Below are 25,782 nucleotides of genomic sequence, written 5' to 3'. Positions count from 1 at the left end.
TAAGCAACTCTGCTTTCCTTGGATAAGGAAAGAGATGTGGAAGAATATCACCTGTTGAGTCCCTTGGATGTGAAGAGACATGTTATGAGGTATCTGGAGGTTTATAAACCTTTCTGAAAGATAGTCTGTCCTTCATCATGGAGGAAACTAGGGTGTACCAACTTCGCGGGCTGCAGTAGCTCGTTGGATTAAGAAGGTGGTCACTGCTGTGTATGTGGATGCTGAAAAGCCATTGCCTACTCAGATTAGGGCTCATTCCACTAAGGCTCAGGCAGTGTCATGGGTAGAGGTTAGTTTGTTGTCTCTCGTTGACATTTGCTGAGCTGCAACATGGTCCTCCTTAAACACCTTTTTCAGGTATTATCATCTGGATGGCCAGGCCCAGGAGGATATGTAGCCTTTGCATTTGCTGTGTTGGTTGGCCCACGGGCAGACTCTCTCCCTATCTGGGAGAAGCTTGGGTACTTCCCATTGATCCTGAATCCATCTATCCACATGCTAGGAAATGAGAAAATACAACTTACCTGATAATTTCCTTTTCCTTAAGTTAGATAGATGGATTCAGCTTCCCGCCCTTGACTGCCAAATGATTGTGTGATGGTCCTCCTATGTGGCTAAGTGTTCCAAGGGATTACTGGTATGTGTTTATCCAGTCTGTGGACTAGTATGTAGAAGTTCTTGCCTGAGTTCATTGTTTGTTGTTGGTTGAGTACAGAAATGATTGTTTTTAATCAAGTTTTTGCTAGTCTGTCTACAGTTGATTTTGTAGAGAATACTGGTAGGTTGATGTCACTGCAGGGCTATATATACTGTGATGTCAGTTTGCTCCATCTCTGTCTGCTGGTAGAGGTGCATAACCCATTGGTCCTGAATCCATCTATTCACCTTAAGGAAAAGCAAATTATCAGGTAAGTAGTAATTTCTCATTTTGGAAGCCCAGACTTGATGTAGATCACTCATTAAAAAAGAGGGAAGGAAGGGCATTGTTACCTGTTACACAAGATCCTGCATAATAGTGAGGATTAGATCTACAGAAGATGCTCCCTGTAAATGATGTGAACCCTTGTTGTTTTGGTGAGGTTGATGCAGCCTATGGGGCGAACTCCATAGGGCCCTCCCCAACAGCTGGTAGAGGTTTGCTGGCAAGAGACTGGAAGGAGTGATAAGAGAGCATTGGCTCTCTGATTCTTTAGCTGCTGGTTGGTAGCGGAGCTCAAAGTCAAACCGATTGACGAAGAGAGACCACCGGGCTTGCATAGGATTAAGCTGTTTTAGGTAATCCGGGTTCTTGTGGTCAGTATAGATCGTGATCCGGTGTTTGGCAGCATCTCCTAAAAGGGGCCATTCTTCCAGTCCTAATTTTACCACAAGGAATTCCCGATCCCTGATTGTGTAATTCCTATCTGTTAAAGAGAACTTCCTGGAGAAAAAGGAGCATGGTAGGAGGGTCCCTTTTTTCACTGTGTTGACTGAGGACAGCCCCTTACTCAAGGGTAGAGGCATCTACCTCTAGGACGAAGGGACACTTAGGATTTGGGTGACATAAGCAAGGTCCTTAGGAGAAAGCTCACTTGAAAACCTGGAAGGCATCAATGGCTTCTGTGGACCAATACCAGGTATCTGCTCCCTTCCTGGTTAAAGCAGTGAGTGGTGCTGCCAGGGTTGAATATCCTGGTATGAACTGGCAATAGTAGTTAGCCAATCCTAGAAATCACTGTAGCACCCAAAGGTCTATTAGCTGAGGCCATTCTAGGATGGCTTTTAGCTTTGCAGAATCTATGTGGTTCGGTAGATGATATAGCCCAGGAAGGGAAGCTGTTTTTGCTCGAAAAGACGTATCTCTGATTTTGTGTAGCGATGGTGGTCTTGTAACCTCTGCAGCACCTGTTTGATATGTTCCCGGTGCTGACTTGGAGATTGAGAGTAGATGAGGATGTTGTTGAAATATACCACTTTGTGAAAATATAGGAGATCCCAGTATATTTTGTTCATATTTTGCAATATTGCAGGGGAGTTGCAGTGGCTGAATGGCATAACAAAATATTCGTAATGCCTGTCTCTGGTATTGAACACGGTCTTTGTCTCCTTCGTGGGTGCAGATAAGATTGTAAGTGCTACATAGATCTAACTCGGTGAAAATCTTTCCCCCTTGTAGGCAATCGAAAAGCTTTAAAGATGAGAGGTAAGGGATATTTGTTCTTCATGATGGTGTTGAGGCCCTGTAATCAATACAGGGCCTGAGAGAACCATCCATCTTGCCCATGAAGAAGAAGCCGCCTCCAGCTGGAGAAGAAGAGGGCCCCATAAAGCCTCTTTCTGAGTTCTCTTTGATAGATTAACTCATAGCCTCTGTCTCTGTGACTGACAACATGTAGACCCTACCCCACGGGGTCAACGTTTTTGGCAGAAGGTCTATGGCACAGTCCTAGGGGTGATGCAGGGACAGGATTTCAGCCTGTTTAGAAAATTATTGGCGTAGGCAGCGTTCTGAGGAGGCAGGTCTGGCATGGTAGTAGCTACCATCAATTATAGGTGGTGGATGAACAGCGGTGAGACAGGTGGTCAAGCAGGTGAGACCTCAGTATGCCATTTCCAAGGAATTCTACTCAATTACTGGTATAGACACAAGCCTAGTGGTCTTCTACGGCAGTGGTTCTCAAACTTTGTTTGCCTGGAACACACCTGACAAATAGTTCTTACATGCCTGACACACTGAACATGTGACTGTCATGGGGCTAAATGTAAACATAAAGTCTGCATCTCCCTTGCACCCCCAACAATGAGTGCAGAGCAGAACTAGAGCATTACCGTACAACTTACCATACAAAAAAAATATTCTGGTTTTGGTGACATTTCAGTAAAAGCAAAACAAACTCCCTCTACTACCATGTGCAATAGCCCTTCTTATGGAAAGACAGTAATTTACCACTAATGCATGTCCTATTGAGAAAACACAACAAATAAGACTGATACAAATGCCTACATGCTAGTAAAATACCTCACCTCGGTCACACACAGAACCAACCTTCACCAAGTACAGAAAGACCACAAATTATAAATATGGAGACAAACTAGAATGGAAATCTAAAAAGGCACGCTGCATGCAGTGCAAAACTGGAGAAATGGAAAGAGAAATATAGCACCTAACATAGTCCCAGGATCTGCAGTAATGCACACAAACTAATCTGTACAAAGTTACACCTGCATTATTGAACACACTCAATAACAAACCAACTTTTGAAATGGCAATAATACAAATATTAAACCAGACTCTAAACACTAATACACCTCCTATTAGGAAAACAGAATAAGCCAACATAGAAATAATTGTAAAGCTATACTAATAAATGCTACCAAACAACCGATGAACAGAATATCATCCAACAAAACCTCATAAAAATTATTTAAAAATTGTCCAAATACCAATAAAATATTTCAAAACAGCAGACATCGCATAATACCCAATAATTAAAATGGCAGTCAATCAAGAAAAATAAACTTAAAAAGCCACTTTTACTTACCCTCTGCAGCAACTCTCCTACTCCTTTCCCTTGCAGGCCAAAAGTACACAACAGAAGCAGCAGCAGCGGCTGCTGAAGCTCTGTCCTCACGGTCCTCTTCCTTAGAGCCCACAACCAGTTACACACACATACTCATATTAGACCCCACAACCAGTCTCTCTTCCTCACACACCTCCCTAACCAGTATCTCTTCCTCATACACACCAGTCACCTCCCTGACCAGTTTCTGTCTCACACATATACACACTTGGTAAAAAAGAGAGAGAGCTTGTGTGTGTGACACACATACATTTCCTCTGTCGCGCGCCACACACACGCACGCTTCCTCTGTATCTCTTGTACATGATTCCTGTCTCACAAACGCACACACGTGCCTCCTCTCTCTCACTTCCACCCCTGCATACCTACAGGCACCCTCTCGTACACACCCACAGGCACTGTCTCTCACATAATCACCCACAGACTCCTTCTTATATATATACAGGCGCATGCACACTCCATTCTCATATACACACACACATCCTCGCTCATACACACAGGAACTCGCTCACACAGGCACTTACTCTCACAGGGCCAGTCTCTCGTTCTGTCATGTACATTTTGGAGCTCTTTGGCTGCTGGCTGCTAGTTACACAGCAGGACCTCTTCTGCTGCCATCGCTGGAAAACGTCGACTGCACAGCAGGGCTTCATCTTCTGCCGCCAGCTCTCGGAAATGCCAGCGGCACAACAAGATCTTGTTTTCTGCTGCTGGCTCAAGAAAAACACTGGCAGCACCACAGGGCCTCGCCTTCATCTGCTGCTGGCCTCTTATGCAGGACCTCGCTTTTTCTGGCGGGGAGTTGGAACCCTGCCAGCACATCACTTCTCCGTGCTGCTGTGGGACCTTCCTGCTGGCAGCAATGGCACCCCTCCCTGTGTTGTCACCAGGGGCAGACCACTCCCCACCCCTTTAGTACACCACTATAGGAAATCACAACTGGGGCAGTGGAACACCGGGAGCTGTGACACACCTGACTGTGCTTGGTGACATACTGGTATGTCGCGACATGAGTTGCAAATCACTGTTTTACGGAGTTTTTCCTTGAGGGGCAGCTTAGGGCAGCCCAGCTGCATAAGCTCTCTAGAACTCTTGATTCTGAAGTAGGTACTGGGACTAGAGAATGTTGGAAGTGGGGAGCAATGCGACAGGGTGCTGGATAGCCTTAGTCACCTGAGACTGTTCTTGAAACCATTGATCAATGCGGTTAACCAGCAAGATTAAGATGTCCAAAGTTATGGGGACATCTCGGCTGGCCAGTTTCTTTTATTCTACCAGAAAGGCCTTGTCCTCTCCCCATTGTAGCTCTGATGCAAGGGTACTCTGACAGTTCACAAACCCTGCCGAACCCTGAGAATTTCGGCCCGGTTCCTCAAAAACAAGCCGGAACTGGTGAAGGAAATCTGAGAGGCTCTGGAGCAGAATACTTTCTTCTTCCAATAGGGGAGATTTCCAAGCCAGAGCTGTGCCCATCCAGCAGCGATGAGGTATGTCACCTTGGTATGATTGATGTGGAACAAGGCGGACTGAAGTTCAAAATGCATGCCCCATTGAATTTAAAAGCTACTGTACTCCTTGGGATCCCTATGATAGTGTGGTGGTGGAAGCTAAGGAAACAGCCTGGGAGGAAAAACAGGCCTCAATGGGGTTGGAGCCACTGGGAGAAGAGCCTGTGTTGACATCGGGGCATCCATGCAGGCTGTGAGTCTCTCAAAGCCTGGTGACTTGATCAAGGACCCCCCTGATGCTCCTGGATGCGTTGGGCCAGGGCCAAAATGACTTGGAGCAAGGTGAGGTCCGCTGAGTTCATGACTCAGCAATCTGTAAGCGATGTGAACCTTTGTTGTAGTGAGGTTGATGCAGCCTATGGGGCAAACCCTGTAGGCCCTCGCCAAAAGCTGGCAGAAGTCTGCTGGCAAGAGACTGGTCTAGGGCTTCACCTGTACCAGCCCCATTCCCCACAGGTTGAGCCCTTGGGTTCCAGGGGCTGACAGGACTTAGGCGAGAGTCTCTCTGAGAAGAGCATAGGTGGTGGTCCAGGACTAGGCAAGGGGTCAAAGACAGGCGGCAAACAAGAATAGTCAGAGACCAGGCAAGGGTCATATCCAAGAGTCATTCTGCAGGGAAAACAAGGAAGAGCACTGACACAGTACGGGGAGCTGAGTTAGACAAGGCAGGGCAGGCTGGAGAACTTAGGCAAGGCTGGGTTGGAGAGAGGAGGCAAGGCTGGATGAGACAGGAACCAGGCATGCAGGAAGAAGAAACATGCACTGATCACAGAATGCAGGAGATCTGCAATTGAGGTGTGGTGGGAAAGTCCAGAGAGCCCTTTTATAGGGCAAAGGCTGGTGATGTCATCAGTGGGTGCCGTGGCCTTTTCCTGCTGTGAGCCCATTAATTGAGGTAACATCAGGCACACGTGCACCTAGGGACGATCAGCTGGAGGTGGTGTCCCGCTGCTGGAGTGAGGCCCGGCTGTTGGCAGCGTCAACCATGAGTGCGAGCCACCAAATGAAACACCCCACCCCACTCCCTTGTCGGTTCAGGACCAGCTCTTCTATGATGCAGTCATTTATGGTATCTGGAAACCTCACCTCCCAGTCATGTCCAGATAAGACATTTACCTAGTCAATACTGGGTATTGAAATTTCCCATTGTTATTGTGTTGCCTAATTTGTTAGTTTTCTAATTTCTCTTATCGTGCCACTATCTGTCTCTCTCTAACCTGGCCATGCAGATGGAATTTCTGATCATGGGTGATGGGAAAGAGATTCCACGTTGCATTTTTTTCTCCTTCAGGACTTTTATCCTATTTAATTCTATGCCATCCTTAATATAAACCATAGCGCCACCCATCCACCAGTTTGACTAGGAATATAATTTGTACCCTGATATCAATGTCTCATTGGTTATCCTTTTACCAGGGCTTAGAGATCTATGGTATGTCTGCATCTTAGTTCAGTGCCATACATTCCATCCTTCCAATCTTATTTTTTTAGATTTGTGCCATTCACATAAAGACAATTCAAAATGTGTTTTTTATTGTTTTCACAACCTGCCTAACAGTTGAAATGGGTGGTTGGAATCATTTCTCTCTAATTCTGTTTATTTAAAGCATCTGGGCTATTTCTGCCTCTATCATAACGATTCTAGTGGGATATTCTAACTTCCCAATTATTCCAATATCCAGTATTCTTCTTTCCCTATGATTTAGTTTAAAAACTAATGCACATGTTGTAACTCGGAAACAGGTATGAAGATGCAATAGAGAAATACAAAGCAGCTATGAAAACTGAGCCTAGTGTTCATATCTACACCACCAAAGCCAATGAGAGGATCTGCCACTGCTTATCCAAGGTAAGTGTCAGTGATTTTCATGCACCTTTCACACCTGCACCTCTGCTTAGCCAGGGTCGGTGTGGCTGCGATTTATGCACAACTTTCCCATCTGGCAATGTATGACGGATCTCCTTTCTTTCCAGAGTAAAAAAAGTCCAGAAGCTATCGCCACATGCACAGAGGCTCATCAGCAAGACCCTAGTAATTTATTCATCCTCCGAGATCGAGCTGAGGCCTACATCCTCAATGAGGAGCTGGAAAAAGGTACTTTACAGCACTCCAAGAGATCACATGGTGTTATTAAAAATGGAGGAAAAGACCTCCAACAAGAGCCCAAACGTGGAAGATGTTATTGATTATAAACGACTCAAATAAGAATTTTTTTTTCTTTTTAAGAAATTGTAAAGTAACATTTTACCCAGACTTTAGTCCAAATTCACCAAAACTCATGTGCTTAGCTTCAAACTAGTGCAAGTCCAAATATCCTTCATGTGATCTTGATGCCATTTTGTGGATATAAGCTTTGCCTTTTTAAATTTTATATTAATTTGAATCAAAATTACAAAGCAATAACTGCATCAGAAATGCCATAAAAGAAACAGAATTTACAGACCAAAGTAAATGCATATAGAATACAAATTTCCTTCATGTCATTAGCCCACAGTCATTGAAAGGGGTAGAGAGATTAAAAGGAAGCAAAAAGAAACAAAACAAACTGCTATGAGCATGAGAATCCTGCCATTACTATAGACCCTAGCTGGGAACTGATGAAGATATAAACAAAAAAACAAACCCTAAATTGTTCAGGTGCAAAAAAGACATGCCAATCAGCATTATATTTTATTACGCATTTACAGGGATATCATAAAATAAGGCTTCTAAAGCGCAAACTTCTTGATGAAGAATTAGGAAACCCTTTCTCCTTTCTTGAGTAACTCTTTCAGGATAAATTCTAACAATGTGACCAAAGAAACTAGTATTCATATTCTTAAATATAACGTCATAACAGGACATAAATCCTGAACTGAAACAAGTAATATCAACAAAATAGCCCTGTCATTTTATTTATTTATTAAAGGCTTTTATATACCGACTTTCTTGATACAAATTAAATCAACTCTGTTTACATCGAACAAGCAGTAACTATAACCAACCAATAACAAGAGTCAATTTGAAGGAGTATAAAGTTACATTATAACAAGGATGCGTTAACTTGGAGTAGGAAATAAGAAGGAGAACGAAGATAGAGTATAATATACAAGGGAATATATAAGGGAGGCAAGGAGCCATCCTCATGATAACTTGTAAGCGTCCTTATGATAACTTATATACATGATTTAGCGCTTGTTTATTTACATGATTGCTGGGACAATTCTAAGTCATAAACCTCAGGGGTGGAATTTTCTAGAAAAGAAGTCAAATTTAACATATTCACAGAAATTTGAGCAACCTGATTTTGCTGATCCCTTACACATGAGGCTGATGGAAAAAATAAACTTGTCTTAAAGAAAGAATAGTATCGGATGGTATAGCCAAAACTGCCCGGAATTTGTTTTTATTGTATTTTTTTTATTTTTTTTTTGTCACACATGGTAGTTCTCAAATAACTTTGGGGAAGTTTAGCAGATGTACATTTAAATACCTCTAATGATTTTTCAAAAATTCCACATGTCTGGACAGGGAGCACTGCTCCTCTATTAAATTGGCTTGAACAGCTTGGAGCTCTTTAACTTCAGCTTCCAAAGTTTTTATTTTATCTATATGTTCCTCCACAAGTTCCACATGCTTCTGAACCAGAGGCTCAGCTTGCATAGTAAGCCTATTCATTTTAAGAGAACTGCCAAATCCAGCCATCAGGGTCTACAGAGAATCTAGGGTTACTACCACCAGCTTCACTAGTGACGTAGAAAACTACCCAGAGATGTATTCTGTGAAGCCTAAGATATTCCTAAAGCAGGGAAAGAAGCAAAATGTTCAACACAAAGCGGATTCCCTCCAGGAATCACAGCCACAGGTGAAGAATAGAGTTCCTCAGAAAGCAGCTCCTCCTCTGCTCCCCTCCCACTTGTCGGCTCCAATGATGACATGAAACTGAGTCACACAAATATTGCACAGAAGCCTGAGGTCCGGGGGACTCGAGGCTCTTCCCCAGGCGACTCCAGTGCTTCCTAGCATGGAACTGCAGCAGGGATATTAGAGTCCATTCACTCAGCAGAAATCTTAGCCAGGAAGCTGGAAATTGTTGGTCCAGGGGGCTAAGCCACCTTGGAAGGAAAGAGACAAACCTTCACTTTCCTTTTTAGGAGACGTAACATCAGAATCTACAAATAAAGAACAAGGTATAGCCAGGAACACACCATGACCAGTTCCTGCTGCCATCTTGCTTCTACCCCACACACCTAAGCCTCATCTTTAAGCAGGGAAAATTAGGTATCTCAACAGGCAAAAATACAAAACACTAAGACTTACAGTGATGACAAGCCTACCAAGATGAAAGGCTGGAAAAAAGTTCTGCACATTGCTCCATGGGTCACATGATGTCCTGGCTTCCAGTTGGGCATAGCAGTGTTACCTAGGATAGGAACTTCTTTCAATCATTTGTATGATATATTGCAAAGTTGTGTTTAGTAGCTATATTATGCTGAACAGATCAATCAAAGCTATGCATGAACTTACTGTATGTCTCATTTAAATTTTTGTATCACATCTTTCACTTTCCAAGGAACAAAGCTTTAGTAGCTATATCAATCTTGGAGAAAACAGAAATATTTTTGTTTGTGAACTTTTATTTAAAAATTATCCAAAGAAAACAAAGTACATGAGCTTTCAGGGTCACACAGGTCCATTCTCTCATTGGGGGGGTCACACCTGAAGAAGGGACCTGGGTAGTCTTGAATACTGACATTTCAGGAAATCTCTGGGTAATAGTGGTACTTTTTTATTTATTTATTTATATTTATTTATTTAATTCTTTTATAAACTGACCTTCATGACATGTGTCATATCAAATTGGTTTACATGGAACCTGAGGGTTAACATTTTTTAACAACCAATTAACAAGATAAGAGGCAAAGTTACATATAACAAGGAGAAGCAAAACTTGGGAACTGAAGAAAGAAAAGTGAGAGGGAGAACCATTGTGAGTATAAGGGGGCTTGGCTGCATGTTTATAGCATAGCAGCATGGTGTGGCTGGCTAACATGAGTCGCTTTACACTCCTGTCATGTGCAGAGAGCTGACTGCAGGTGGAAGCAATGGAGAATCAAGGGGCGATGGCACTGCTTGTTGGCAGGAAGCTGCAGCAGAGGTCTCCAAAATGCATTTTACTACTTCATATTCACCAGGCTGATACCAGGGACATGATTAACCAGTCAGATGCCAAATCTCAGTGCCATGTCTGCAAAGTTAGGAAATGGAATATTGAGCCTGTCATTACTTTATTTTATATTTGGCCAAGTCATGTGATTCAGTTCATGCTTAAATTTAAAGCAGTTTTCTTTTCACTGGCACTCTTGTTCTCGCTTGTTACGTGCAGCTGTGGAAGATTACCAAGCAGCAAAGGAACTGGATGGGGAAAATGAGGAGATAAAGGAAGGGCTGGAGAGAGCGCAGAAACTTCTGAAGCAGTCCCACAAGAGAGATTACTACAAGATTCTAGGGGTCAAGAGGTCAGTGTCTGAGCCATAAGCCTCCAGACAGGTCATCTGCAGGCAGGCTATGCAGGGGTGTCCCCTGCCTTATCACATGTATTTGCCAGTTCTGAGCTGAAACACTCCCTGAAAGTAGTATTAAATATACCTTTGAACAGAAAACATAATTTAAGACAGAGAATGCAGCAGGCATATTTCTGTCCCCCAGCAGTACCACAAGCCCAAGTGGCATTAGTCAGGGAGCACCATGCCCCCTGGTAGGGAGGTGGGATCAGCCACCATTAAGGAGAAAATGGCTTTCCATTATAACTGTTTTCTTTGTGAGAATGTAGCACTATATGCATTTCAGTCTGAGAACATGTAGTATTAGATGATAGTAACAGAAGCAGATCTTCTTTATAGAGTGTATGGAATCTGTCTAACCAGAAGGCCAGTCTCTTTAAAGATAGCACAAAGAATTGCAGCCTGAAAAGGGAGGTCTCCTGTGTATCTAGACCTGCCTTTGACACACACCAGCTGACCTTGGCAGCAGCCTGTTTTATTGGTAGCATAGGAAAATCATAAAGGGAAAGGGTGTACAAAAACGTAAATAAGCAAATATTTTTTAATGTATGCTTTTTATATACCGTATTTCCATAGGTAGATCACAACGGTTTATGAATTATAGCATTGAATTACATTGTAAAAAGGTAAAAATTTCAAACAGCATTAATAAGAGAGAATAAAAGGTATAAAAGAAGAGTTAATACGTTTCCAATAATTTTAATACATATACAAAAAGAAATCTTCATACATTTAACAATTTTTTAAAAATTCTATATTATATATTTCAAATTAAATAAAAATTACAAAAAAAATACATGGAATATGACAAAATAGTAAACATATGCATAATATAAACCCACTCCCCACCCAATAAAAAAAAAAACTTTTTATACACAAAAACCATCAAACATATAGCTTAAAAGTATTCTGGAGCACTGCAAATCATATAAACAAAAAAACTTCCTGGTGTAACCAGGAAAATGGCTCAAACAAATTATACTTGCCCTTCCAATAAAGTCCTTAAAAGTATTGCTGTTGGAAACAGAAGAAACTATTCTGGCAAGACCATCACAGCAGAAGCAATGTATCTATCCCAAACAAAACATTCCTATAATTCTAGAAAAGGAATGCCAAAAACAGCTTATCTCAAAATTTAATTTCTGTTTCCCATGGGAAATTTTGAGATGTTTCCCATGGAAAATTTTGAGAGTTTGTAGAACGACGTGCAAACTCTGCTAGAGTAGTCCCTTTTCCTGGAATTATGGATTGTTTTGTTTGGGATAGATACATTGCTCCTGATCTGTTGATCTTGCCAGAATAGTCCCTTCCGTTTGTAACAACAATACTTTTAAAAACTTTATTGGAAGGACAAGTATAATTTGTTGGAGCTGTTTTCCATGTTATAATTAGGAAATTATTTTGTTTGTATGATTTATAGTGCTCCAGAATGTAAGAACATAAGAAATTGCCATACTGGGTCAGACCGAGTTCCATCAAGCCCAGCATCCTGTTTCTAACAGTGGCCAATCCAGGATACAAGTACCTGGCAAGTACCCAAACATTATATAGATCCCATGCTACTAATGTGAGTAATAGTAGTGCCTATTCCCTATTAATTAATAACAGTTTATGGACTTCTCCAGGAACTAATCCAAACCTTTTTTAAACCTAGTTACGCTAACTTTCGTAACCATATCCGCTGGCAATGAATTCCAGAGCTTAATTGTTTTTGTTATATATTTGTTTTTTGTGTATAAAGTTGTTTTTTTTTGGGTGGGGAGTGGGTTTATATTTTACATATGTTTACTATTTTGTCATGTTCAATGTATTTTTTGTAATTTCTTTATTTAATGTAAAATGTTTAATTTTGACATTTTTGGAAAATGTTAAATGTATGAAGATTTATTTATATATGTATTAAAATTGTTGGAAACATTTATTTGTTTATTTATTTAGGTTTTTGTACGCACTTTCTCTTTGAATTTCCTATGTGATTTGGTGAGTTAGTGTTGATTTAGCCAATTTTTTAGTTTCTTTTTTTTGGTAGCAGCATACCTTTGGTCTACCCTCAATGTGGTTGGTGATGGGGTCCCTGAAGGTCCCCATTTAATTGCTGAAGAGAGCCAAATGACAAAGTTTGGCTTTGATCGTATTGTGGCTTGGTTCTTATAACATTGTTTTTGCCTCTCCGATATTTGTGACGCATTGTACACTTATGATGTTTATTTCCAGAGATGCCAACAAGCAGGAAATTATTAAGGCTTACAGGAAGCTGGCACAGCAGTGGCATCCGGATAACTTCCAGTCAGAGGATGAAAAGAAAGAAGCAGAGAAGAAATTTATAGACATTGCTGCAGCAAAAGAGGTGCTCACAGATCCAGGTACTAAGGCTGAAGCACATTCCCTTAATGGGATACAGACACCTTGTATGCTCAAGTGCTCAAGCACATACCTTTACTAGGCCAGCCTTGCACACCCTGATTAATGTATTTTTTTTTTCCCCCAGAGTTGCGGCAGAAAGTGGATGCCGGTGAGGACCCCCTGGATCCAGAGAACCAGCAGGGAGGAGGGGGACACTCCCAACAATGGCCCTTTGAATTTAACCCCTTCAGCTCTGGAAACTATCACTTCAAGTTCAATTTTAACTGAATTTGGGGATGCAGTGCACAGAGATAGAAGGTTGTGGAACTTTGGAAATGCAGAAAGTGGTTGGGTCTTTTTAGGTTTATCTAAAGATTAAATATCTATTTTGCTAAGCTTTCTCTGAAATCAAAAAGACTTTAAAAAGCACAGAGGAAGATGGTTGCACAAAGACAGGTCATCTTGTCCAGCTTGAGTGCTGGCAATCACACTGAGGGACAAATGGACATCTTTCTTTAAATCCAGGATTCCCAATGCCTGCCTGCTGATGGAGGTACATAAGGTGATCATAGAAAGCTCTGCCTGTGGCTTTCATCTACTGCCATTTCTGGTTGAAATCGGTGTGTAAACTTTATAAATTCCTACTAGAAGCAGTTGTTCTTGTTTCTGTAAGACCTTTTAATGACTTAGCTGCTGTCAGCCAAAGCAGTGGTGCAGTTCTGATTAAGGAAGGCTGTTCTGAATCTGTGCAATGTATACAGCCACCCCTTTTCTTGAAAATGTAAAGGCACGGCTCAGTTCTCCAAATGATGAAAAAAATACAATTTTACTTTCTAAGATTTATAGATTTGGGCAATTAAATAACCAACCTTGGAGTAGTTAAGTTTTTTATTTTGGTGGGGAGGAGGGGAGTGTGTGTTGAGGTTTTTGTTGTGTTTTTTTTTTTTGTGCTCCAAAGGACCAGGTATATCTAATAGTCATGGTTTTAGAAAGTGGTCAGAGATTCTCCAGGACTGAGGGACATTAGAGCCTTTTGGAGACCAGTTGTCTTTTCTTCCATTTTGCCTCTGAAGGATTTCACCTCCTGACCAATATCCTGAGTGAGTTTCTTCTACCTACTCTGACAGCGCCTTAACTAGGCAGAATTTGCAACCAAGATCTTTCTTCCTGAAGCATCAACTTAAATACTCCTAAGGTATCACGTGGAAAGGTGCTACAATAGGCAACTCCCTGAATTTGTTTTGCTCCTGCACAAATTTTGCTGAAGAACTCTTCTACATTGAAACTGTTACCTGATTTCTTTCTACTTGTTAGGATTCATGTTCATGGTATGAACCAAACCTTGGAAACCCTGCTGTGTTATGGGGCATAAGTGTGATTCCCAACCAGCTGCTGAAAGCCCTTTCTGAACTACTCAAGCACCTGCAGAGGAAGAATGTATTTTGGTGATAGGCAAACTCAGGCACTTAGACTACTTTTTACCAGGACAGCGTGGTCTTTTTCCCATTACAAAGCAGATAGTGCTGGAATGCCACCTTAACCAGTCAGACATGCTTTCTACAAAATTGACAGCAAGAGATCACTTCTTCCTAATGTGGACTAAAGCCCTTAAAGTCTGTGGAGCTTTGTGTTTTACCTCCACCTTAAGTAGTTTTTCTCCCAGGACAAGCAGGATGGTATTATTATTATTATTATTATTTTTTTTTTTTTATATACCGACATTCATCTCAATTGAGACATCACACTGGTTTACATTCAGGTACTGTAGGTATTTCTCTATCCCCAGAGGGCTTACAATCTAAGTTTTTTTTACCTGAGGCAATGTAGGGTAAAGTGACTTGCCCAAGGTCACAAGGAGGGACAGTGGGACTTGAACCTTGGTCTCCTGGTTCATAGTCCACTGCTCTAACCACTAGGCTATTCCTCCTCCCCACATATGTGGTAGTCCTCACATATGGGTGACATCAGGATGGAGCCCTATCACGAAACACTTTTTTTGTCAGTTTCTAGAACTTTGGCACACTGAGCATGCCCAGCATGCCACTAACCCTGCATCCAGCAGGGGTCCCCCTTCAGTCTTTTTTTCCTCGCAGCATTTGCCTCGTGGTTCTCAGGAGCTCTGTGAGAATTTCTCACATCTTTTTTCCTCACAGAACTTTCTTAAAAAATTTCAAAACTTTTTCCCCATCCTAGGGTCCCCTTCGACCATTGACATACGCTAACGCCAGTAAGTTTTTACCTTATTCTTTGTGGTCAGTTCCCGACAGTGCTCTCATCTGTGCCCAGTGTCCACTAACCACGTGCCACGTTTATTTTTTCAAAAAATGGTGACTGTAAAGTGTCAGAGGACTATGTCCATTACGGACCTTCATGACGTCTGTGTCTTATGCTTGGGGGCCTTCCCACGACATCCAACTGTGCACCAGATGTGCCCAAATGACACTGAAAGGCCACTGGGCCCACTTAGAAAAAATGGAACACCTTTTCAAATTTAAGCACTCGTCCCCGTCTGTCAGCCAAGAGTGCACAGAGTCGGAAGCAGTCTTCATCGTAGACCATCTCCATCGACATCTCAGCATCGGGACACCTGGGAATGGCCGTCACCGGCATCGTCCCGTTCAAAGGCCTCCACATCATCCTCGGCGCCAGAGAAGGACCAGTTCAAACACCAAGAAAAGCGCCATCATCGCCAACGAGAGTAGTCTTCTGGAGCTGGCACAGACAAACCATCAACATTGTTGGAACCACCCACCAAGAAGTCCTGGGGAAAGGAGTCTCCTCTGGACCCGGGACACAGAGGCGTTCCCCACCTGCAACAGTGCTGGGAGCAGACACTCCACAAATTCCTGTGGACCCTCCGGCAACGCCCATGGAGCCTCCAACCCCAGCAGCTGTGTTACCACACCAGCCTTCTGGGAGGGATTGGACCGGATGGTCCAAGAGGCAGTCCTCCAAGCGCTTCGAGGATTTCAATCGCCACCGGCACTGACTCCCATGCCGAGGCCTGACCCGATGCCTACGATGTTGGCTCCACTACTCGAAAGGCTAGATACCCTTATCGGCACACTTCCATCGGTGCCCATGCCTTTCGGACCAGCGATGCCTCCGAGACGATTGATTCCTCCACCAGCATTAACCCCGATTCCTATATCGTTGGACGATGAAGAGCGAAATCAGTCGAGGCCGGACCCGATTCCGGGGCCATCGGGTATATTTCCACCTCGACGACCATTGAAAACACAGATTCCACCGGCCTGAGTGCCGCCTCCACCGATTCCATCGGTGCCACTTCCTGATCCGGGTGGATTAGGGATTTTGCCTCCATCAGAAGGACCGCAGGATAGGTCTGAGTCCAACTATATGATCGCTGGGGGTGACGATTCCTCTGATTCTCAGGATTCTGAAGATATCCTATCAGAACCTTCACCTCCAGAAGAAAGATGCTGCTCTGAGACCTTCCCTTTTAAGCTGCAAACTGAAGAAGATGCCAGGCATAGAATGCTGGAAGTTCTGCAATTTGTGGATGCCCCCAAGGAAGTAATGGCAATTCCAGCCCACAAAGTTCTGCTTGACCTGTTACACCATACCTGGGAACACCCAGGTACAGTTCCACTGGTGAACAAGAAAACTAATGCTACCTACCTTGTACAATCAGCTCCAGGATTTCAGAAGAGCCAGCTCCCTCACCACTCCATAGTGGTTGAAACCGCTCAGAAGAAGGCTAAGAGGTCCTGTCCTCATTCTTCTGCCCCTCCTGAAAAAGAGCAAAAATCCTTGGATGCCTTTGGCCGCAGAATGTTTCAGGGTTCTATGTTGATGACACGTATAGCAGCCTACCAGCTATACATGACATAATACTCCAGAAACCTCTGGATGCAAGTTCAGGATTTCTCTGAATCCCTGCCCGAGGAATTTCAAGAGGGATTGAATTCCATCCTCCAGAAAGGCCTTGATGCTGGAAAACACGAGGTCAGAACAGCCTATGTATATCTTCGAGACTGCCTCCAGAGTGTCAGCAGCAGGCATCAGTGCCAGATGCTGGGCATGGCTGAAATCTTCAGACTTACGTCACGAAGTCCAGGACAGGTTGGCAGACCTTCCATGTATAGGGAACGATTTGGAGAAAAAATTCAAGAAACAGTTGTGCAACTCAAAGACCATCATGAGACACTGCGTCAACTATCTACTGTTCCCTCTGATTTCTCGTCCACTACCAAAAGGCCGTTTAGACATGAACCCGTAGGTATTACCCTCCTCCATCCTGGGCTCATCCAACCAGACCTTCTCAGAGAGGTCAGCCTCGCCAGCACAGGCCTCCAAAAGCCCAACCAGCTCCTCAGACTGATCCTGCCTCAGGGTTTTGACTCCCTTCTAGAGCGCAGCAGTCTATCCTCACCTCCAACAAAATTTCCTGGCACAGACCACCTGTGCCACTTTGCCATCATATGGGTCCTTTCTGTGGTTACCCACGGTTACCATCTAAACTTCCTTACGCTACCACCGGCCTCTCCACCACATCCGGCATGGAGTCTAACTGACCATACTCCACTTCTCAAGGCAGAACTCTCCATCCTCCTCCAGTCCAATGCCGTGGAACCAGTTCCCCAGCTGCAGCGAGGAAAAGGGTTCTACTCTCAGTATTTTCTAATTCCAAAAATGTCAGGCGGCATATGTCCTATTCTGGACCTCCGCGCCCTAAACAAACACCTCCGCAAGGAAACGTTTAGGATGGTCATCTTGGGCACCATGCTCCCTCTCCTGCAAAAGGGAGATTGGCTCTGCTCTCTAGATCTTCAGGAGGCTTATGCCTACATAGCCATATACTCTCCTCACCGAAAATATCTCAGATTCCTAGTAGGTCAAAGACATTTCCAGTACCGGGTGCTGTCATGCGGCGTGGTGTCAACACCTCGAGTATTTATTTATCAAATGCCTGGCAGTAGTAACAGCTTTCCTGCGACAACGCAATATCCACGTCTATCCATATCTAGACGATCAACTACTCAGAGGTCCATCCAAGGAGGTAGTGCTTCAATCCCTCCATTTTACCATCAGCCTTCTACAATCCTTGGGGAGTTTCTCATAAACTATCCCAAGTCACATCTGACTCCATCACACACCCTCTCGTTCATCGGAGCAGATCTAAACACCATTCAAGCCAAAGTGTTCCTCCCAAAGGACTTAGAAACATAGAAATGACGGCAGAAGAAGACCAAACGGCCCATCCAGTCTGCCCAGCAAGCCACGCAGTTTATCCATTTATTTTTTTTTTTTCCCCACCCTTTTTCTCCCTCCCACCCATCACTATTGGCTTCCAGCACCCTCCGGCCCCAACTCCCTTCCACCCCTCCACCATGCAGAGAGCAGCGCCGTATCCGCATCCCAGTGAACATCCAGCTCAATCAGGGATAGCAACCGCCGCAACAAGCAGGCCACACCCCTGCCCCATACTCTTACCCACCCCTGCTTTGTTTGTTTCTTGTTTTTTTTTTTTTGTTTTTTTTTTGGAGATGGCAGCCCTCCGTGAAGGCAGAACACCAACCACTGGCCACTGGCATCCCGCTCCGTGAATGCCTCTGTGGCTACTGCCGCTCCGTGCAGTGTTTTGCTGCCTGAAGGTGGAACACCAACTACTGGCCACTGGCATCTCGCTCCGTGAATGCCTCTGTGGCTACTGCCGCTCCGTGCAGTGTTTTGCTGCCTCCTCTTTATTTACGCCCACTAGACTTGATGGATCCACAGTGTTTATCCCACACCCCTTTGAAGTCCTTCACAGTTTTAGACTTCACCACTTCCTCCGGAAGGGCATTCCAGGCATCCACCACCCTTTCCGTGAAGAAATACTTCCTGACATTGGTTCTTAGTCTTCCTCCCTGTAGCCTCAGCTCGTGACCTCTGGTTCTGCTGATTTTTTTCCGACTGAAAAGGTTTGTCGTTGTCTTTGGATCATTAAAGTTTTTTAAGTATCTGAAAGTCTGAATCATATCACCCCTGCTCCTCCTTTCCTCCAGGGTGTACATATTTAGATTCTTCAATCTCTCCTCGTATGTCATCCGATGAAGATCCTCCACCTTCCTGGTCGCCCTTCTCTGTACCGCTTACATCTTGTCTTTGTCTCTTTGTAGATACGGTCTCCAGAACTGAACACAGTACTCCAGGTGAGGCCTCACCAAGGACCTGTACAAGGGAATAATCACTTCCATTTTCTTACTCGATATTCCTCTCTCTATGCAGCCCAGCATTCTTCTGGCTTTTGCTACCGCCTTGTCGCATTGTTTCGCAGACTTCATATCATTAGACACTATCACCCCAAGGTCCCTCTCCTGCTCCGTGCACATCAGCCTTTCCCCCCCCCCATCGAATACAGTTCATTCGGATCTACTCTCCCCATATGCATGACTTTGCCCTTCTTGGCATTGAATCTCAGCTGCCATATCTTCGACCACTCTTCCAGTTTCCTTAGATCCCGTCTCATTCTCTCCACTCCTTCCGGCGTGTCCACTCTGTTGCAGATCTTAGTGTCATCCGCAAAAAGACAAACCTTACCTTCTATCCCGTCCGCAATGTCGCTCACAAATATATTGAACAGGACCGGTCCCAACACCGATCCTTGCGGTACACCACTTAAAACCGCTCTCTCTTCAGAGAAAGTTCCATTTACCATCACACATTGTCTTCTGTCCGTCAACCAATTTGCAATCCAGGTCACCACCTCGGCACTCACTCCTAAGCTTCTCGTTTTATTCACCAGTCTCCTGTGCAGAACCGTATCAAAAGCTTTGCTGAAATCCAAGTATATGACATCGAGCGCTCTTCCTTGATCCAATTCCTTGGTTACCCAGTCAAAAAAGTCAATCAGATTTGTCTGACAGGATCTTCCCCTGGTGAATCCATGTTGCCTCTGGTCCATCAATTCTCCGGACTGTAGATAGTTCACTATTCTCTCTTTCAGCAGTGACTCCATTACTTTTCCCACCACCGAAGTGAGGCTAACTGGTCTGTAGTTGCCAGCCTCCTCCCTGTTCCCAATCTTGTGAAGCGGGACCACCACCGCTCTTCTCCAATCTCTTGGTACCACTCCCATTTCTAGGGATCTATTGAACAGGTCACACAGCGGACCCGCCAGAACATCTCTGAGCTCCCTCAATATCCTTGGATGAATCCCATCAGGCCCCATGGCTTTGTCCACTTTCAGATTCTTTAGCTCTTCCCATACATTTTCTACTGTAAAAGGATTTTCATCTATTTCACTTCCCTCCAGTTTCTTGTTGTGTAGAGATGGTCCTTCTCCAGGGTCTTCTTTAGTGAACACAGAGCTGAAGTATTCGTTTAATATTTCTGCCATTTCTTCGTCCCTCTCCACACATTGATCATTACCACCTTTCAATTTCACTATACCACTTTGGACCTTTCTCTTTTCGCTGATGTATCTGAAAAATGTTTTGTCCCTACTTTTTATCTCCTCTCTTCCGCTTGACTTTTTTGCCAACTTGACTAATTTCTTTGTCTCTCTCAGTTGAAACAAATATTCTTCTTTGTGCTCCTCCCTTTGGGATCTTTTATATTTCTTGAATGCTGTTCTTTTAGCTTTAATTTTGTCAGCTACCTCCTTTGAGAACCAGATAGGTTTCAATTTTCTTTTGCTTTTCTTTACATTTCTAACATAGAGCAGTTGCCTTGGTGATTGCTCCTTTTAGATTGGTCCACTGCTGATCCACATCTCTCTCGTTCTCCCATCCTTTTAGTTCTTCCTCCAGGTACTTCCCCATTTCCTCAAAGTCCGTGTTTTTGAACTGTAAAACTTGGGTCTTTGTGGTTCTTTTCCATATTCTTTTAGTGATATTAAACCATACCGTTTGATCACTGGTGCTGAGGTGGGCGCCCACCTGGACATCAGAGACATCTGCATTAGTGAGCACTAAGTCGAGTATAGTTCCTTCTCTCGTGGGTTCCAGCACCATTTGTTTGAACAGAGATTCTTGCATGGCATCCACTATCGCTCTACTATTTTTAGTTTCTGCAGATGGGATTTTCCAGTCTACATCTGGCATATTAAAGTCACCAACGATCACCACTTCTCCCTTCTTACCTATCTTATGGATGTCTTCAACCAGATCTCTGTCCAGCTCTTCCTTTTGGTTTGGAGGCCTGTAAACCACTCCAATATAAATGGACGCTCCGTCATCTTTTTTTAGGTCGACCCATAGAGCTTCTTCCTTACCCCAACTTCCTTGCAGCTCAGATGCTTGGATGTTGTTTCTGACATAAAGAGCCACACCTCCCCCTTTTCTATCCTCTCTGTCCTTCCTTAACAAGTTATAGCCTGGTATTGTATCCCATTCATGAGATTCTGTGAACCATGTTTCTGTGATAGCAACAATGTCCAATTCTGCCTCAGCCATTAGGGCCTGCAGATCTGGGATTTTATTTCCCAAACTATGAGCATTTGTGGTCATAGCCTTCCAGGTACTCTCTTTAAGGTTATTGCTTTTCCTGGACTCCTTGTGAGACTTTAGTTGAGATTCACTCTTTCTTTTTGCAGTTGTGCCACTGTTGACAGAGTTATCCATCTCAATTAGATTTTTCTTTTGGTTATGGATCTTGAAATTCTGCATGCATTGTGTTTTTTTTCTCTTTTTTGGTAACACTTCAATGTTTTTCTCAAGAACTTCAGTTTTTAATATAGAGAAGGCTTTTTGTTCTTTTTGCATTTGGTACATTGTGTGTCTCCTCATGACAGGTCTAATTCTACCAGAGCCCACTGTATTCCTGGATTTTAAAGAATGTCTTAATGACCTGTTTGAGTGGGGGGGGGTATACCTGTTGGCTGCCCATCTGTCAAGAATGGGTGACTGTGGGTCCTACCTGAGCCTAATGAATCTCCTTTTCTTGACTCCTGGTTTTTCTGTGATATTGGGGAATTATTTTGTGAGTAATGCAATGTGGGTGTAATACTTGTAATTGAAGCTAATTGATCTTTAACCTCAGTCAGCTCCTTTTTCAAGGAAGAGAGTTGTGCACAAATTGGGCAAGCTCTAAGTTTCCAGATGCTTTCCCTCAGAATAAAGGCTCCACAGCAGTTACATTGGATAGTCCTCATCTTGGTAATTTGTGATTTGTATTTCCTTGACTGTTACCAATGTACTAATTTATCTCGCTGCTAATGTTAAGTTAGGCAGTCTTTATTAGAAAACAAGCCCCAGGGGTGGGTGGGTAGAGGGGTAGGGTGGGAGGGAGTCAACAGTTTAACCTGGGACAAGCTGGGTAAAGTAGGGCACTTCCTGGAACATTAATATTCCTTTATCTATTAAATGATCTCTCAGTACTTATGTGCCAATATTAAACAGATTATAAAGATAGCTCTACAATAAGAGAAATGCAGGTATACTGAATCTTAAAGCAAACGAATTAGCAAAGAACCAGACCAATAATATACTCCAGCCTGTGCACTGGACCACAATGGCTCTCCTGCTCTAAGTTTACCTCCCCCCAAGGTCTGAGACACACCCAATCCAGTTAGATTAGGTCACTTCTGGAAGGTTGTCTGTCCTTTTTGGTCAATTGTTTTAAAAAAGTCTTTATGCCCCAATATTAAGATTTGAACAGATTATTTGTGCCAGCTAACTCCAAAAGAGAAAGATTTTAACAGATTAAAAGCTGGAGTGCTTTTTTTGGGGGTTTTTTTTTTTCTTAGCTTTATAGCAGAGCAACCAAACAGCAAATTAACTTACTAGAATAATATCTTACTATAAAGAAACACAGACTTAAAAGAAAATTAAAACACAGACAGGAATTATTCAGAGAAGCTTTCTACAAAACTTGAAAGTAATAAGCAAAAATACTTAGCCACAATGCAGATTTCACAATGCAAAATTCACTTCCACCAAGAGAAATCCCTCCAGCCTGTGCACTGGACCACAATGGCTCTCCTGCTCTAAGTTTACCTCCCCCAAGGTCTGAGACACGCCCAATCCAGTTAGATTAGGTCACTTCTGGAAGGTTGTCTGTCCTTTTTGGTCAATTGTTTTAAAAAACAGTCTTAATGCCCCAATATTAAGATTTGAACAGATTATTTGTGCCACCTAACTCCAAAAGAGATTTTAACAGATTAAAAGCTGGAGCATGCACATTGTAAACCTTGGCCAAAGCAGTACAGACTCGCTGAACTACCACAGCTAGTCACCTATTAACCTTGCTAGGTCACAGGGCATCCATGGTTCACGTTACCCTGATGGCTCAACTAGCCATGAGAGTAACACAGTGGACCTTAAAGTCCCAGTGGTCCCAGTCACATGAGAATTTATCCCACATTGTCCACATCACCACCCAACTTTGACTAGCATGGTGGATACAGGAGTCCAATCTTCAGATAGGACTTCCCTTTCAACCCCCATATCCTCAAGTTACTTTAACCACAAATTCCTCCAATCTGGCTTGGGGAGCCCATGTCAACAACCTGGACAACAGCGGAAGCGAAGCAACAGAAAATCTTTTGGAGCTCCGGGCGATACGGTATGCCCTATTTGCTTTTCAGGATTGCCTACCCAACAAGATAATCCTATTATAGGTAGCGATGTGGCACCTCAACAAGCAAGGGGGCACAGGCTCTTACCTGCTATGCCAGGAGGTGGCGCAGATCTGGGCCTGGGCTCTCTCCCATTCCATGCTACCGAGAGCAACCTACCTGGCAGGTGTGGACAAATGTGTTGGACAATCTCAGCCAGATCTTTCATCCCCCACAAATATCCCCTAGATCCCTCTGTAGCAAACCAAATTTTCCATCAGTGGGGCTGCCCACACATAGACCTCTTTGTGTCAATTCAGAACCGCAAAGTAGACAACTTCTACTCTCTACACCGCAGCTGCAGGACACCACCAAGGGATGCCTTCACCCACTTGTGGACAACTGGTCTTCTATATGCCTACCCTCCACTTCCACTCATCAGCAAGACTCTCATGAAGTTGCGACAAGACCGGGGCACAGTGATCCTCATAGCCCCTCACTGGCTATGAGGATCCCATCCTACATGACCTGTCAGTCCAGCAACCAATTCGCCTGGGCACAGATCCAACTCTGATAATGCAGGACAACGGGCTGTTACATCATCCGAACATCCACTCCCTGTCTGACAGTATGGATGTTGAAAGGTTGAAACTACAATCCCTTAACCTTTCTGACAATGTGTCCCAGGTCCTCGTAGCTTAACGAAAGCCGCCTTCTAGGAAATCTTATCGTTCCAAATGGAAAAGATTCTCCTTATGGTGCACGACAAAAGAAATAGCTCCTTTTTCCTGCCCACAACAAGATTTCTGGACTACCTCTGGTACCTCTGAGTCTGGCCTACAAACATTCTCCATCCGAGTTTCAGCGCCATAGCCGCTTACCACAAAGGTATAGGAGTTGCCTCGATCTCTGTGCAACCCCTTGTAGGGTGCTTTATGAGAGGCTTGCTACAACTGAAGCCTCCACTGCGTCTTCCGGTTCCGGCATGGGACCTCAATGTTGTGCTAGCACAGCTCATGTGACCTCCATTTGAGCCCCTACACTCCTGCGAGCTCAGACATCTCACTTGGAAAATGTTCTTTCTAGTTGCTTTAACATCAGCTCGCAGAGTCGGTGAGCTACAGGTGCTGGTAACATACCCACCTTATACAAAATTTCTCCAAGATCGTGTGGTACTCCGCACTCACCCTAAATTTCTGCCAAAGGTAGTTTCTGATTTCTATTTAAATCAGTCCATAATACTTCCTACCTTTTTTCCAAAACCTCACTCACAACCAGGTGAGCGGGCACTGCATTCCTTGGACTGCAAACGTACGCTAGCCTTCTATTTAGACCGCACTGCAGAACCTGTCCACCTGGCTGGCGGACTGTATTACCTTCTGCTACCAACAAGCAGGCCTTCCACTACAGGGACGCGTGAAAGCTCTTTCTGTAAGAGCCATGGCAATGTCAGTAGCACACCTCTGTTCTGTACCTCTTGCTGACATCTGTAGAGCTGCCACATGGAACCCTCTCCACATTTTGCAGCTCATTTTTGTCTCGACAAGGCTGGCAGGCAGGATTCCATCTTTGGCCGGTCTGTCCTACGTAATTTGTTTACAGTTTAATAACCCATCTTCCTTCCTGCGACCTACTGTGAAACTCAGGCTGCCCTCATACCCAAAGCCACCCCTGTTGTGCCTGTTGCACATCGTTGGATGCTTTTGGTTCACTCTACCGGGTATCCTGTAGCTCGCTGTTCACCCATAGGTGAGGACTACCATCCTGCTTGTCCTGGGAGAAAGCAGAGTTGTTTACCTGTAACAGGTGTTCTCCTAGGACAGCAGAATGTTAGTCCTCACAAAACCCGCCCGCCACCTTGTGGAGTTGGGTTCGCTTACGTTTTCTTATTTTAGTTTTTGCTCGTACTTTTGCCATAAACGAGACTGAAGGGGGACCCCTGCTGGATGCAGGGTTAGTGGCAGGCTGGGCATGCTCAGTGTGCCAGTCAAAGTTCTAGAAACTTTGACAAGTGTTCCATGATAGGGCTCCATCTGATGATGTCACCCATATGTGAGGACGAACATCCTGGGAGAACAGATGTTACAGGTAAGCAACTATTTCTATGGGCGAACACACAAAAGGTAATGTTCAAAGCAGTTTTGATGGATAACTCATCAGTTATCCAGCTAAATTGCAAGTTTTGTTTATCCACAGTACTTATCCAACTTATCTTTTTTCCAGATAAGTCATCATCTGGGTAAAAGCTGAAAAAGTAAAGGATGTTTTGGCAATGTTCTGGGAAGGGGTTAGAGTTAGGCCAATAATTTATCCAACTCACCGA

General features: G+C 43.8%; 1 protein-coding gene across 3 annotated transcripts in view; it reads left to right on the top strand.

The window, feature by feature from the left end:
- The window catches only part of LOC115077830 (dnaJ homolog subfamily C member 3-like), a 228,538-nt gene extending 214,705 nt beyond the window's left edge, over window positions 1–13,833 (top strand). For all 3 annotated transcript variants that reach the window (XM_029580122.1, XM_029580121.1, XM_029580120.1), the window contains 5 exons: window positions 6,812–6,917; window positions 7,043–7,163; window positions 10,435–10,567; window positions 12,827–12,975; window positions 13,101–13,833. In XM_029580122.1, the coding sequence (XP_029435982.1) occupies window positions 6,812–6,917; window positions 7,043–7,163; window positions 10,435–10,567; window positions 12,827–12,975; window positions 13,101–13,243 (652 nt within the window). In that variant the 3' untranslated portion in view covers window positions 13,244–13,833. The remainder of the gene's footprint in view (window positions 1–6,811; window positions 6,918–7,042; window positions 7,164–10,434; window positions 10,568–12,826; window positions 12,976–13,100) is intronic.
- The last annotated feature ends 11,949 nt before the right edge of the window (window positions 13,834–25,782 follow it).

This window comes from Rhinatrema bivittatum, chromosome 16 (assembly GCF_901001135.1).
Source record: "Rhinatrema bivittatum chromosome 16, aRhiBiv1.1, whole genome shotgun sequence".
NCBI classification, from domain to species: domain Eukaryota; kingdom Metazoa; phylum Chordata; class Amphibia; order Gymnophiona; family Rhinatrematidae; genus Rhinatrema; species Rhinatrema bivittatum.
This window is presented reverse-complemented; position numbering and strand designations above follow the sequence as displayed.